A 16,235-nucleotide genomic window follows, 5' to 3' on the forward strand; every position below is an offset into this window, starting at 1 on the left:
CGCTATTTTCACTGTCCAAAAAACGGCCTGATGACTTCCTTGTTCTATGAAGTCCCTCCTTCAGAAACACGTAACGAGTTCTGATTGTGCCAGCGGTTCCTGTGTTGTGATTTGACAGCAGCTGATCGCACGTTGCCCGGAAAGGTCACGCCTCTTACCATAAATTGGAGATGCATGCGCAGCTGAAGTGCTTCTTCTCCGTGGGAGCGCAACAAGACCACGCCCCCTTTTTTTGTGTATTCCCGTGGGCGGAGATGAGTCAAAAAACTATTCTAGTTACGTCATTAAAAAAGGAAGTAGAGGGATGTAGTCCAAACCGGCCGTTCGCTGTATGCTTTGAAAGGGGACTTCTGTTAAATAAAATATCTCACTAGGCATTGAACTTTGAGCTGTATAATTTTACAGGTATTATTTATGCTCTAACAGCAACATTTACAAATGGAATCGCGAAGAACGGGACCTTTAAGGAGAGTGTGCAGCTGTCAGTCACCGCGCCGGTGCTAAAATATTATCTGAACAAGTAAGTAACAAGTAAGTAACATCCACTTTTGTTCTTCTGACCAACTAACTGAAAAAAAGCATTGCAGTAAATCGCGCTCAAACGATCGCTTATCATATCACGTCAAACCGTGCGAATTATACTTTCTTCTCAAATTGTTAATGTTATCAACATCACCATTGCGTGACTACATTTAAAGCCCTTCAGATATTTATCCTTGTTTTCGCATGGGTCCGGTTGCAGTCTCTTTTTCCAAACTCTCAGTCCAAAGTCTTTAGCATTTTACAGCGGGTGAATCTCTAGTTGTCACTGGTGATTGTCATTTGAACCTTTCTGGATAAGTTTAGTTATATCAAGTGCTGTGAGAAAAGGCTATAAATCTCCACCTCCAACATCCTCACACGCAATATAGCTTATACTAGCCGAGACTCTTCTTTATGTGTACGGGTGTGACGTAATGACGCAAAGACATGCTCGAATCTCCCGCAGAAATCCACCAGTACCACTGGAATTAAAAACATTATTACAAGCTTACCGTTTTGAATCGAGCTAAGGCAAGCAGATAGTTTTGAACACTGGCTGGTTATGTACTTGCTCAAAAATTTATTTTGGATAATTTTTTACCCAAAAAAGTTACGGACTGGAGCTTTAAAATAATGTAGTATACACACTGTTGATATTACGATTGCTTGCTGAGCTGAGTTTGAACAGAGCTTTTGCAATATCTTGCAAAAGAGATAGGGAGTATGGGATCAGGGATGGGAACATGACCCAGGGCAGACTCAGACCCAGTCTGAGGTATACCTGCCAAATACTTGGGTTAAGATTCACAGACAAAAGCAATATCTCTCTCTTTAAACTCGATTGGACACATACAGACTTGCATCTCTTGTAATCTTAATCTACTCCACCTATGTTGCTCACACTCCTGCGTGAAGCTCCTGTCTGCACATGCACAAGGATGGGGTCTTCCAGTGCACTGGGCTGTGTGAGAAGCATTAGCATAAGCTGACCTACATATCCGGGACTGCACACCAGCGCTACACATTGTGCCCGCTGGACTGAATGGCACCTCAGCCATGCCACTGCTGAAACCACCATCACTATGGAAACCAAAACTTCACTGGCAGGCCTCCAGAGTTCTTGTGCTATCCGAGCAAACTAAAACCCACAGAGAAGACAGCACATGCTTACAAACCTGCTGAACTGGACCCTTCAGGGATACATGCAGAGAATTGCATTTAATGCACAGTTATCAATTACCTAAAAGCAAGACTGAGAGCTCTTGACTCTATGATGATATTTTTATTGTAATAATCTTTGCTGCTTATGTCTTTTATATGTTAATCACACACTGACTGACCACTAATGGAAGAGAGTGACGTAATACCTAGCAAAAAGTGATGGTATCAGATGGTAATACCATGGTATTTTGATATTTGGGTCAATAATTAATAGAGATTATAAAATTATTTTTATTTTAAAATGCCAAATTCTTATATATAATATAATAGCCTATATCATACTTTTGATTTGAGCCTGAATGTGAGGCATCTTTTGTTAAGTGGTGTAACCATGAAATAAATAGTATTGAAATGCATTCCTTGCAACTTAATAATAATAATTATAAAAATAAATAACAAAACACATCCAAGCATGGTAAATTATCCATAGGGGGAAAAAACATGCCACTTTTTTGTACTTTGGTACTTACTTTAAATAAATGTATAGCCTACCTATTTAAAATTTTGGTTAATTTCTTATTTTGCTCACAGTCACAATCAAACATGAATACGCCAAAACTAAGGTTGTGCTAATTTAACTTCGATGTTATCTATTACGTAATAAGATCAATATAATATAATTCATTTTTATGCATTTAAGGCAAGACACCCCAGTTGAATAGCTACGGTACTATATCACCATACTTCCCAAGATGATTGATTGCAAAAAATAAAAATTGCATTACAACTTATCTGAAATGTTATATGCAAATGAGGCGCCATCTAACTAACTACAATACTTTGCATTAATTTCCAGAACAGAAATCTGAACACTACATTAAGCCAGATTCTAAATTATTGTTTCATTTTGTTGACATTGGTTTTTATATAGTTTCTCTTTGTATCACTCTGAGGTGAATCAGGCGAATTATTTATGAACAAACCCCTCTGTATAAACCTTCGGAATATGGATAGGAATAAAACAGTGAGGTGTTGTGTGTGTAAAGCTGCTGAAGTGGAGATTTCTGACTCAGTGCAGGAGAAATAACGTCTCTGGTTACTCACGTAACCGTAGTTCCCTGAGAGGAGGGAACGAGACATTACGTATGGGGAAATCCATTTTCCTCGAATCATGAAGTCTGATAGAATAACTCTTTTGCTTGCAAATAGCCAATGGCGGTCCCGCCATCACCTGATTGGCTGACACTGCTCAATATAGGTGACGGCGGGCGCCAAAAACCTCAGAATCTTAGCTGAACGAGAGTAAGGAGACTGAGAGTCCCTCCCACACGGCAGGTTACGTAATGTCTCGTTCCCTCCTCTCAGGGAACTACGGTTACGTGAGTAACCAGAGACGTTCCCTTATCGAGTCGGTCTCTCGACATTACGTATGGGGAACAATAAAACCCCCGCCGCGTGGGAGAAACCCCGCCCAGCTCTCAGGAACAGACACCGGACCTGGTTGAAACATCTATTGGCACAGAGCCAACTCGGCATCTGCACCAACGAAGGCCCCTCCCATCAAGCTAAGCACGCTGAACTGAATGGAGGAACATTGCAGCAAGTGATTGGTGCTTAGGAAAATACTGCCGGCTATGAATGCGGACATAACAAAGGGCACAATATAGTGAACATGATAGCTATGCTAATAATAACTCGCACTGTCTGACGACTAGTCGAACCGTGGCTAGAGCGCGCGCAATCGGGGCAGTCTAGCCTAGTCCAACGACAGCTCAGCTTTCTCTCCCTGCACTGACAGACATGTGGTGCGAATGAAGGGATATTCAAGTTATAGAATCTCGCGAAGGTATTACGAGACGACCAACCTGCCGCGAAACAAATGTCTTGAATAGACATGCCTTTCGCCCACGCCCATGATGACGCCAAACTCCTAGTGGAGTGGGCGTGCACCCCTATAGGGAAACGGCTTCCCGTGAAGCATAAGCCAGCCAGTGCACAGCCTCCACTATCCAGTGAGATAGCCTCCGTTTCGACAGCGCGCCGCCTCTTAGCACCCGCGTAGCAGACGAAGAGCTGCTCTGAAGTTCGAAACTGGCTAGTTCTGTTCACATAAGCACGCAGGGCACGCATGGGGCACAAGCGTACTTCTGAGACTCTGAAACACTGACCTCATCCGGGCAAAATGCTGGAATTGTAACCACCTGGGCTCTGATGAATATACGCAGTAGATAATAGCCCCATAATAGCATAGCACCTCAGTAAACAACAAACACATAGCCGTAGCTACAACTGTGAGTAGACGAGTTAGCACAGAATAGCCAGTTGTACTGAAGGAAACGGGGCAACATAACAGCATAGCACATGTACATAACAGCATCGGTCGCTGTAGCGCATCCATGCATGTACATAACGCAGCATAAGTCGCCGTAGCAACAGAACTGCGTAGAGACAGAAACTGAGATGTACAGTTCGATCAGGATGGCTAGCTGCACGGAAACGGGGCAACATTACAGCATAACACATGGTAAATTGCACATCCGTGTACGTACATACATTCAGAAACTGTGAGTATGCACAGTAGATTAAGATAGCTAGTTTTGCACTGAAAGAAACAGAGCAACAAAATAGCAACACGCGTCCTTATACGTACATAAGTGCAGTGTAGTCGCTGTAGCGACAAACTGAATATGCAGTTAGATAGGATAGCTGGTTGTTGCACTGAATGATAGAGGGCAACATAACAGCATAACACATCAGTGTGCACATTTTAAACATCTGTGTGTATAATGCAGCTCAAGTTGCTGAAGCGACCGAAACTGCATGAATATGCGTACACAATGGTCCATTACATTGAAGGGCAGCATAACGCTTCAATATCTACACAGATGCAATGCAAGTCGCCGTAGCGACGACTGAGACTATGCACAAGCATAGTTACAGTTTTGTGTACAAAAAACACAGCGTCAGAGGCATAGCGACATCGACTGTAAATACGTAGTTAATCGGAATAGCCGGCTGCACTGAGGATACAGGGCAACATATAACGGCATAAATCATAGACACATATCAATGTACATAACACAGCGTCTGTGGCATCGCGCAACAACTGTGACTACACAGTAAAAGAGTAGCCAGTTGCACTGAAGGGTACAGGGCAATATATAGCGGCGTAATAGTTACACATATCAGTGCGTTGTGTGTACACAGCGTCAGTTGCATCGTACAACAATTGTGAATACGTAGTGATCAGAATAGCCATTTGCACTGAAGGATAGGGCAAAATATGACGGCATAGATCATAACACATATCAGTGTGTAGTGTGCACAAACACAGCGTTAGTTGCATCGCACGACAACTATGAATACGCACTGCGTAGTAATCAGGATAGCCATTTGCACTGAATGACACAGGGCAATATATAATGGCATAAATCATTACACATAACAGAGTGCGGTGTGCACAAACACAGCGTCAGTTGCATCGCACGACAACTATGAATACGTAGTAATCAGAATAGCCATTTGCACTGAATGACACAGGGCAATATATAAGGCATAAATCATAACACATATCAGTGTGTAGTGTGCACAAACACAGCGTTAGTTGCATCGCACGACAACTATGAATACGCACTGCGTAGTAATCAGGATAGCCATTTGCACTGAATGACACAGGGCAATATATAAGGCATAAATCAAAACACATATCAGTGTGCAGTGTGTACAGCGTCAGTTGCATCGCACGACAACTGTGAATACGTACTGCGTAGTAATCAGAATAGCCATTCCACTGAAGGATACAGGGCAATATACAACGGCAAATTCGTATAGTGTGCAGTGTGTACATAAACACAGTGTCAGTTGCATCGCGCAACAACTGTGAATACGTACTGCATAGCTGCCAACTCTCACGCATTGGCCGTGAGACACCCGCATTTGATTGGTTTCACACGCTTACACGCCACACTCCCGATTTCTCACGCTGAAGTGTCAACCCGGGCGGTCAAATGCCTGGAAGATGATTTTATCTATATATCTACCTGTTGAGCCACTCGTGATCGACTAGTTATACCGCAAATTCGTTAAAAATCTCCCGTTATCTAGAGCGAGCGTGCATGCGAGACAGAGATTGTGCTCCAAACCGCGTAGAGCGAGCGAGAGACCTTGCGCGAGCGAGAGACCTTGCGCGAGCGAGACCCCCCCCCCCCCCCCCCCCCGTCAACAAATCTCACTCGTCTCTACCCCCCCCCTAGTGTGCAGTGTGTACATAAACGCAGTGTCAGTTGCATCGCGCAACAAGTGTGAATACGTACTGCGTAGTAACCAGAATAGCCATTGCACTGAAGGACACAGGGCAATATATGGCATAAATCATTACACACAACAGTGTGTAGTGAGTACGTAACGCAGCGTCAGTTACATCGCGCAACAACTGTGAACACGTACTTGTAGTAATCAGCATAGCCATTGCACTGAAGGACACAGGGCAATATATAATGGCATAAATCCTTACACATATCAGTGTGTAGTGAGTACGTAACACAGCGTCAGTTGCATCGCGCAACAACTGTGAACACGTACTTGTAGTAATCAGCATAGCCATTGCACTGAAGGACACAGGGCAATATATGGCATAAATCATTACACACAACAGTGTGTAGTGAGTACGTAACGCAGCGTCAGTTACATCGCGCAACAACTGTGAACACGTACTTGTAGTAATCAGCATAGCCATTGCACTGAAGGACACAGGGCAATATATAATGGCATAAATCCTTACACATAACAGTGTGGTGAGTACGTAACACAGCGTCAGTTGCATCGCGCAACAACTGTGAATACACACTGTGTAGTAATCAGAATCGCCATACAGGGCAATGAATGCTGCGGCGGGGGCTGGGCGCCAGCCACCGGGAAAGCATTGACTGCTATATGAAATGGTATAGCTCGTCCGCGGCATCATGCACGGGGACATAGATAGCCATCTCCTCGGGTTTCCCCGAGCTTCCGCTCTGCGATGCGTCTCCCGTCTATGAGGCGGGTAATAATGTTGGGGAGAGAAGCTCTTTTGCTGAGACTTGTAATGTACCTTGTTATTGAAACAGAACACAGCGGTTTCAGAAACAACACATTCTCGTCGAACTCTGGGCGGGAACACGCCCTCTTCGCACCGGTCCGACGAACACGTCCCGCGCTCTTTCCTCCCTGACACGCACATCAGGAGCGCTGTTTTTTTTTTTTTTTTTTTTTTTTGCGACTTCCTGAACTGCCTCTCGCTTCAGCTTTACGGCCCGCGCCGAGGCCACCTTTCCGACGGCAGCTCCTTGGGCGCTGTCCACTCCAGCACCATATCTGCCACCGCCTCAGTGAGAATGGCCATAAGCTCCGCATCCAAAGAGGCGAGGGCGCCTTCAGACGGAGACTCGGACCATTGGCGTCGTCATCGTCGTAACCGAACGAGATAATTCCCGTGCTTCCTCAAGAGGGCGGTAAATGGCCTCAAGAGTAACTCACGGGCTCTGCCACGTGAGGATGGCGTGGACCTTGGGCCGACGTCAGCGCCTCAACAGAACCCGCGAATGGAGATCTCTGCCGTCTCCCGGTCCGCGGCTCGAAGGCGGCAGACTGGGGAGAGGCAGGAGACACAAGGTCGTCGCTACGTGTAACGGCCAGCCTTGCACGAAGGATCTGATGGGAAGCTCCTCACAGGCGGGACATCCCGATCCCTCGAGTGCCGTCTCTGCGTGGTCCCGACCCAGGCACAGCACACAAGTTGTGTGCGTCCGGGGATTCAATGGGTCCACCACACGGGCGACAAAGAGACATAATATAATCCACCGGAACGCGAGAGGGGAATTAAAACTCCTTAATATACTCCGCTCTGAATGCGTACATCAACGGTGAAAACAGACTCGAGTGAAGAAAAAAGATTCTGAGGTTTTTGGCGCCCGCCGTCACCTATATTGAGCAGTGTCAGCCAATCAGGTGATGGCGGGACCGCCATTGGCTATTTGCAAGCAAAAGAGTTATTCTATCAGACTTCATGATTCGAGGAAAATGGATTTCCCCATACGTAATGTCGAGAGACCGACTCGATAAGGGAACACAATTTGAGAAAACGGGCCTTTTAAGGTTTGCATTGTAGGCTAAATGAAATCTGCAAATAGCCAACATGAAGTGCAATAAAAGCACTTAAAAGTGTATTTTTGGGTGTTTTATTTCCACTAGTTTGAAACAACACTTTATAAGTCAAAAGCCTAAAATCTCAAAATAACATACATGAAAAGTGTTTTTGTCTGTAGCGTCTCATTCTGTGTTGTAGCCTGACACACGCGATAGTGTTGTCCGTCAAACCACCTCAGATTCCTCACCGCATCAACCGGAAGCGCAGGATTATTCTGTCATACCTTATGTGTCTGCACAGGTGAAACCTTCCCGTTACAAGAAGCTGAAAAAATATTCCAACCGGCAGCAAAACTGATGTTTAGAATCCATCTTTTTAACACTGACGTGCTTTATCCGTCACTCCGCAAGGAAACAGGTGTGTTTGTGGGAGTGGTTGTAGTAAACGCCTGGTACCTCCCTACAGTGCCACTCACACTCATAAGGGCACTTGGCAGCAACTCACCTAACCTGTTGTGCTCTTCATTTGACTCTGATAGAATGGTTGAAAACCCCTTCCCCCTACAAAGTCAAATTAGGCTTATAACGTTACTTCGAGAGCATGCGTCACGTTTCGACTCCCTTAAGGCCAATTTATACTTCTGCGTCGGGTGCGCGCAGTAGGTACGGCGTAGCATACGCACAGACGCGTACCATACGCCGTACCCTTCGCCGTAACCTGACGCGCACCTCCTCAAAAATGTAACTACACGTCGCGACGACGCAGACCGCAAGATCTGTGATTGGTCGGCTTGGTAGCATCGCGTTTCCTTCTATGCATTTCCGGCGTGTTCTTCTGCACCGCCCGCCATTTTTAAATTCTAAGTACAGAAAAGGTAAATTTTAGTTTTTTTAACAGTTTCGCTGTACGTAGAATTTAAAAATGGCGGGCGGTGCAGAAGAACACGCCGGAAATGCATAGAAGGAAACGCGATGCTACCTCAAGCCGAACTCAATCACATGATCTGCGTCTCTTTCAGTCGGCACTTGTTGTAGTAAAGGGGATTACATTTTGGAGGAAAGTGGAACTCGGCAAGGTCGGGAGCAGAGCAACGCAGACCTAAACGCAGCGTATAATGGTGACGGCGTGCTAGTGCGTAGCTACGTCCGTACACTACGGCGCGCACCTCGACGCAGAAGTATAAATTGGCCTTTATAACTAGGTAATTAATGATAAACTCGGTACCAACTCTACTAGACAAATAAAAGTTTTCCATACGCACCGCGTCGCGTCTTGTTTACCGGTGTGGAAGATGAAACGGATGGAGAAGCCGGTTCGGTGCCGGTGAGGGGCAGCGGCCGTACACACAAAGAGACAAGCAAACCATTGACATGCAGATCACTTGGCAGGGAGCTCCAGAAATTGAGTCTGACTGGGCATTTGAAGAGGGTCGAAACGTTGCTAATAAACACAATCCGGGTACAGAAATATAACAGCTACCGTTAGCCTATATCAGCATTTTGTGTCAATATTAGGACGCATGTTACGAGGAGTTGCTTGACTCTTCACAGTTACATTTTCTTTCTTTTTTTCTAAATCTAAATTTTTTCTAAACAACCTTTAATTTCACATAGTTAACATTACATAAGGAAAAGTTTCAAACGTAGGCCTACTTATTTCAGGATCGGCACGGGAAGGAACAGTCGAAACTGAATTTTATTGGTTATTTACATATGTTTACATATCTTAGGTAGGTCTATACCACAAAACGTACGTTTAGTATATGCTTTTTTAAGATAGGGAGGTAAGAGCTTGATAAGCTTTTAGCGCATTATTTTCTAAAATTAAATCTCAGCAAAATCCACTTCTACACGAGTCAGAGACAGACAGAGCACCAGTTACATGCCTACTGTAAAAAAAATATTAACCCTGCAAAGCTTGACATACGAAATAATAGTCAGAAGTAGTTTTAAAATATGGAACAATTTACTGAACCTTTAGACATACGTTTTTTTTCTTTAAATATATAGCCTATCAATTTTTTTTACATGTGTTTTGTGTTTTATCAGACTTTATGACCCATATGGTGAGAATATGGAGCTCACACTCAAACAGGAAAAAATACTTTTTACTCAGGGTAAAAAATATGCAATTTGGTGCAAACTTTGTTCTTTTGTCTATATCTCCAAAAAGGATGATGAAAATCTGAGAGCTTGTAATGTAAATCAATGAGACTTTTATGACAGTATAACAGACTATTTACATAAAATGCATATAAATATCAGTTGCCACTCTACATGTTCCAATAATATGTGTTAGTAGATGATATTTAAAGGCTGTTTTATGATCAAAGATTCAATCAGATTAAATATCAATCAGATGACATGTAGGCCTACTATATTTTGTAAAACAGTTTTCTTAGCAAAGTTTTGATCATTTTGGTAATTTAGAGGCCTTATAAATTCAAAAAATGAAAGTTCTAATCAATCAATTGTTCATGTAATGCTTTCACTTCTACACCACATTCTAAGGACAGCTAAAGGTTTTATTATTGCTTCATTATCATTTGATAAAGATGTTGACACCTGAGACATCAGCACTTCCCTTTGGTTTCGCTTTTGTAGCCTCAGATGCTAATTTGTATACAGCGCCCCCATGTGTTCAAGAAAAGCAGCTAAATCACTCCGATGAGATGAGTATACTGAAGTACACTGGGTCAGCACTTAAATTCACAGACATTTATAATGAATGAATAGGCTATACCTAGCCTTTGTCACTGAGCAACATTGATGTTGTTACAAACATATTTGGAGGATGGAATAAAATAGAAAATTGTTTTGCTACACACAGAAATTGCTGTCTTATGTAGGCTAATGCAGCTTCACTTTGCACATGAAGAAGTATTACTTACCAGAGGCTCATCTGGTGTAACAGGGCTTGGGACCGGGGAACTCTGTGTCTTTACTGTCATATTATCATCAGGTTTGGAGGATTCTGGTTCTCTCACCATATTTATACTCTCATACACATTCTTGTCTTTATCCATGAGGTTCCAAATGTCTTTACTCCAGCCAGCTCTAATGAGCATTTGAATATCTTGGTCCAGGGACTTTGAGTCCACCCGAGGACTCTCTATTGACTCTTTTGGACTCTCAATTGATTTGATCTCAATTCTGAGGTGGTATCTGTAAAAGCAGATGTCAATAAGATAGAGGGTGGTGTTTGCCCATTAGATGGAGAACCAGGGTTGAAAGAAACATTGTCATAAAACTGGAGTTCAGGCACAGGACCGGCCTCTGCTTTAACCTTTAAGGGGTCTGGATCCAAACCCTTCAGTTCAAAGAATTCCTTTGGAATAATATATGTTGATATTCTATGGCCGTCTTTCTCGGAGTCTCGTTTTATGGAGTCAGGGACTCGAAAGCGTGACCTCAGCAGGTTTAATGTTGGCGGGAAGACTGTCAGGAGCTGTCTCGGAGCTGGGCTCGAGGGGTTTCAATCCACTAAACTCTTCTGGAGGGTCCAGTGGAGTTTGGTTTGTTTCAGGTGGGAGCTCGGTCACGTACATAGCTGGAATGAAAAAGGCTTGTCCGTCTCGTGCCTTCCGAACGTGCCACCAGGTTTCATTGGTCTTGGCTACCAGGGTTGTAGTGCTCGTTGGGTTTGATGGACACCTCTCTGCCATCTCGAGCAGTGTAATTGTATTCAAATTTCACCCGAACCTGCTGTGAAAGTGACATAGTGGCCCACGTCTGCTGATCCCAAACCTGTTAAGTGGCTGGTGTTCGGTGCAAACAGGAAATCAAGGCTCATATATAATCATCATGAGATCTGAAAATAAAGGAGGAAAAAAAACCAATAGGTAATTTGTTTGAAATAATTCAGATCTGAAGCTCAAACAAACATATACATTTACTTAGGACAAGAATATGAAAAACAAATCAAAACAAAAAATAAAAAAAAAGCAAAACAAAATTTACTTACAGATTTACAAGGAACAAGAATATATAAAAAAGCTAAACAAAACACAAAGCAAAACTTTACTACGGACAAGAATATAAAAAAAATCAAAACACAAAACAAAACTTTGCTAATAGATTTACTAGGAAGTAAAAAATAATAATACAATTTAAAAAGCACAAAAGATTTACAAGGAACATAAATACAAAAACAAATCTAAACAAAAAAAACCCTAAACTTAACGTATACATTTACTAAGGACACGAATATGAAAAACAAAAACACAAAACAAAACTTAACTAATAGATTTACTAGGAACAAATATATATATATATATATATATAAAATTTAAAACGCAAAACAAAAACTTTCACAGATTGACTAGGAACAAGAATATAACAAAATACAAAGACAAAACAAAAAACATAATACATTTTGAAGTACAGACCTAATAGGCTCAAGATTATTACAAAATACAAAACACAAAACTTTACTTACAGATTTACTTGGGACAAGATTATGTAATGAATGCAAAACGAAAAAGCCAAAACTTTAGGTGCTCTTTTATCTTGGGACAGTAAGTAACAGCAACCACCCAGAACACCCTATAGCATCATTAAAATGTACAATTCCTAAAAATAATTATTAGCCAAAGAGAATATGTATAGGTACTGTAAATGTAATCAGTGTCACTAATAGCTGCACATAGGCATTACAGAGGGTTCACTTCTTTTAGAGCATTACAGAGGGTTTGTTTATGGCAACTAGGGCTTTTGTGATGGGGTGGAACAAGATATGTGTGAAGCAGAGGAATGCAGATAAACCAGGGGAACAACAGGTGTGTCCGAGTGAGAGATGAGAGAAACCTGACAGCAGAGCCTAAAACTGAACATTTAACTGAAGATTATGTCCAATGCATTATAAGAGAGCAGACAACGAGTGATGAAAGATGCAGGTATGAAGAGAGAGAGAGAGAGAGAGAGAGAGAGAGAGAGAGAGAGAGAGAGAGAGAGAGAGAGAGAGAGAGAGAGAAGAGTGAGAGAGAGAAGAGAGAGAGAGAGAGAGAGAGAGAGAGAGAGAGAGAGAGAGAGAGAGAGAAAAAGAGTAGAAGAAGGGGTAGATAATAGTAGTGACACTCAGGGCTGGACTGGGGCATGAGTTCCCCCGTGAATAAATGATCATATAAAACAGGACAGGAACAAATAATGATAAATTTACTGCAAATGCAGTTAACAAACATAGGCCTTAGATTAAGCCAGGATTAGGCCTTAGTTTAATTAGGACATAAAGTAGCTTTTATAAACGAGCCTTAGAAAAAAAAAACATTATTGATGTGCATCTTGAGACAAAACACTGGCAGTGAGGTATTTGAAGATATGCCAGTGAAAGTTGCTTTTCAGTTAAACCAGCTCAAACATCCATTTTAGTCTAGACTAGTCTTTAAAACCGGAGGCTAATATTGCATCTTTGTCATGTTGAAAAGCACTGATTTTCAGGATGACGTAAAATTACTGCCATTCAATTCTGTCATCATTTACTCACCCTCATGTTGTTCCAAACCTGTATGACTTTCTCTCTTCTGTGAAACACAAAATAAGCTATTTTGAAGAATATTTCGTTGGCAACCAAACCATTTTGGTTAGGCTACCCTTATATGGACAAAAAAGCAGACTCATGACAAATGAACCAATGAATCATTAATATACAAAGATATTGCTCTCTTTGTTTTTTTGCAGTCGTTTTTACTTTTGGTTTGTAATTTGTAGTGCAGCTAATACTATCAAAAGGCAGTATTTTGTTATAAATTTGAATATTAAGTTAAATTATGATTAGTTCCCCATTACTACCTAGAGGGAAACAGCTATGCTAAAAGCATAAACATTTAGAGAGGCAGATAGCTGTTCTGCACAGCACTTGCTACAGGAAGCGAGTGTATTTTGCAGAGGAACGCTGCACTAACCCCAAACCTACACAGAAGAAGACATGCCAAAATAGGGGAAACATTAACTCGTAAAACAGGAAAACATACATCATGCTATGTGCAAACTGCAATCTCGGTTTCATTGTGGTTGTTGCAAAATACTAATGACATAATAGCTCAAGCAGATTTGATGTTTCTGTGATGACTGATTAACTAACAACTTATTTTAATTATAAAACTGCCACACCAACAGCTACTGACAAAGACATGCGCGTGTGTTTTCATCTGCTGTGCCTCCGTGGAACTACAGGCAGTCAACGCCTCGTGTCAAGAAGAATGCATCCGAACCACTCATGAAAACATTCAGGTTAGACAGTGTTCAGACTGCTGAACAATTATGAATTCTTCCATATAAAATGTACACATGTGCACATATGTATGTGTATACAGTTGATATATTTACAGTATATACACACACACGTTTGTATATAAACACACAGCTAGGCCTTTAGTGAGATTAATATACAAACAATTATGAGCTGTTAATTACATTTGAATCATTTTAATCTTTTGCTGACATTCTAACATATTTTAAATCAAATTCTGTTTTATAAATAAAGCACAGCATAACAATCAAAGCAAAACAAAACTTTCCTTTTGGTACATGATTGGGAAAGTAGCCTACAACTATTATTATCAGTCTCTGAAGAACATGCACTGCATTACTGCAGGAACATACAGATTGCAGGAAATAATGTTGACAACTGTTCATTACAAAACGACATGCACAGATTCTAAGCGCAGTGAATGTAAGTTCACTGCGCTTAGAATCTGTTAGTGAGTAGATTAATGAGGTTACCTCACAGTTAATGAGGTATTCTGGGTGAATGAAATACAGATAAAAGTAACTTACCATTGGAAAGCAGAATAATCCCTCGACTCCTTCTTCGGTGAGCTCTGGGATAACTGGAGAATTCACATTAGAAATGAACTGTCAGCTATGTCTCTCCCTCGATTAATCCAGGATGTGTCAGCCCCATACTTTAGACCTGTAGTGCTGTTGTGTCAGGGTGAGAAAGAAATGTGCCTAGATTTGTGTTGCTAGACGGGTTTGAGCGTGGCTGAGTGAAGCGAGAAGAGGGTGTGTGTGAGTCGACAAACACTGATCCATATAGTGAGTGATTTACAACAAAACTGCTTATTAAAACCACCAGTGCTTTTACAGTCACCAAGTGAAGGAACAATTGTCAAAAGATGGAAAAACTGAGAAATGAGGAAGCAGGAAATAAAAAAAGAGAAACGTTGAAGAGAACTTGCCAGTGCTAATGTGTTTTTAAACATTGACATGGCAACGGAGGCGTGAATATAAACTGAAGGGATGTACTTTGTGTTTCATTAAAGTCCTTTTAGGCATTATGACTCATATTTCCGAGTCATATTTGGATTCCACAGACTTCAAACGTGGGTGTTGGCAGGAATGCTCAGACTTTAAGGAACCTTTATCAAGGTTTTAAGGTTCACATCAGCCAATGATGCTATTCTCTCGTTTGTTTTCTTTCACTCTGTGCTGATAACATGCAGGGTCAACAACGGCATTACACCTTTTGAATACTGTATCAAAGGGGGAGCGGTTGAGGTAGAATAGGTTCATCGAGAAAAAGACAACCACATATCCAAACTAGGCCTACTATCACCGTTAATTAATTAAAGAACATTTAGGTTTTTTCTGAAATGCTTTAAAAAAAAAATATTCAAACGAGGCATTATTTAATTAAGAATGCAGTAATTTAAATACATTTCTAGAATAGAAATCTGGATAAAGCCAGGCTCACAATTCTTGGTTCATTTTGTTGACAAAGTTTTTTTTTTTTTTTTTTTTTTTTTACAGAGGGTACTTTGGATATCTGGCATTTTCACTCCATAAATCAGAAAATACTGTCATACCATGTTTATAGGAAAATCAGGTGAATGATAGGCCTATATGTTAACAAAATCTGTAAAAACCTTAGGCATAAAACGGGAAAGTTTGGTGTATGTAATGCTGCTAAAGTGGAGATTTCTATAAAAAATAAAAATAAAAACTCATGGCCTTTAACTAACAGCCCTCTGGCGATTACAAAACAAAACTGCATGCATTTTGTGGAAGAACACTGTTTTGGTTGTGCTTCGGCTCTGCGTGACTGCGGATGAATATATGACCCTTCACAATGGAGAATGCTTAAAGGAGCTGTATGTAAGAAATTTATTTCAATTAATCATGAAATGGCCCTGATATGTCACTAGACATTAAGAAATCATGTTCATTTCAAATACTTATATCACTGACAACAGTAGTCCGGCCAGGATATTGTCATTTAAAAAGTGAAGTTGCAGCCCTCAACTGATGTTGATGTTGTCATGTTGTGTTTTGGTCTGATGCTCCACCCTCCACCTATCTACCAATCACGAAGTCAGTAGTGTTGCGGGATCCGGGTTGCCAGCTGTGCTCTAGTTACCACTTCTTGGAGCAGACTACGTTCCTGCTGGATCCTGCAGCCTATCTGGCAACCTCAAATCAGGGAGGAGGGG

At 41.6% G+C, this 16,235-nt stretch overlaps 1 protein-coding gene across 1 annotated transcript in view; it reads right to left on the minus strand.

Annotated features, from left to right (window-relative positions):
- Positions 1-15,578, minus strand: part of arhgap27 (Rho GTPase activating protein 27) — a 47,756-nt gene extending 32,178 nt beyond the window's left edge. Inside the window, 6 exon segments of the mRNA XM_056245769.1 lie at positions 10,698-10,957; positions 10,960-11,206; positions 11,208-11,432; positions 11,434-11,553; positions 14,581-14,633; positions 15,563-15,578. Of these exon segments, the coding sequence (XP_056101744.1) occupies positions 10,698-10,957; positions 10,960-11,206; positions 11,208-11,432; positions 11,434-11,553; positions 14,581-14,633; positions 15,563-15,578 (921 nt within the window).
- Positions 15,579-16,235: the final 657 nt, after the last annotated feature.

Source organism: Rhinichthys klamathensis, unplaced genomic scaffold (assembly GCF_029890125.1).
Source record: "Rhinichthys klamathensis goyatoka isolate OS25496 unplaced genomic scaffold, OSU_Roscu_1.1 h1tg000035l_1, whole genome shotgun sequence".
Classification (NCBI taxonomy): domain Eukaryota; kingdom Metazoa; phylum Chordata; class Actinopteri; order Cypriniformes; family Leuciscidae; genus Rhinichthys; species Rhinichthys klamathensis.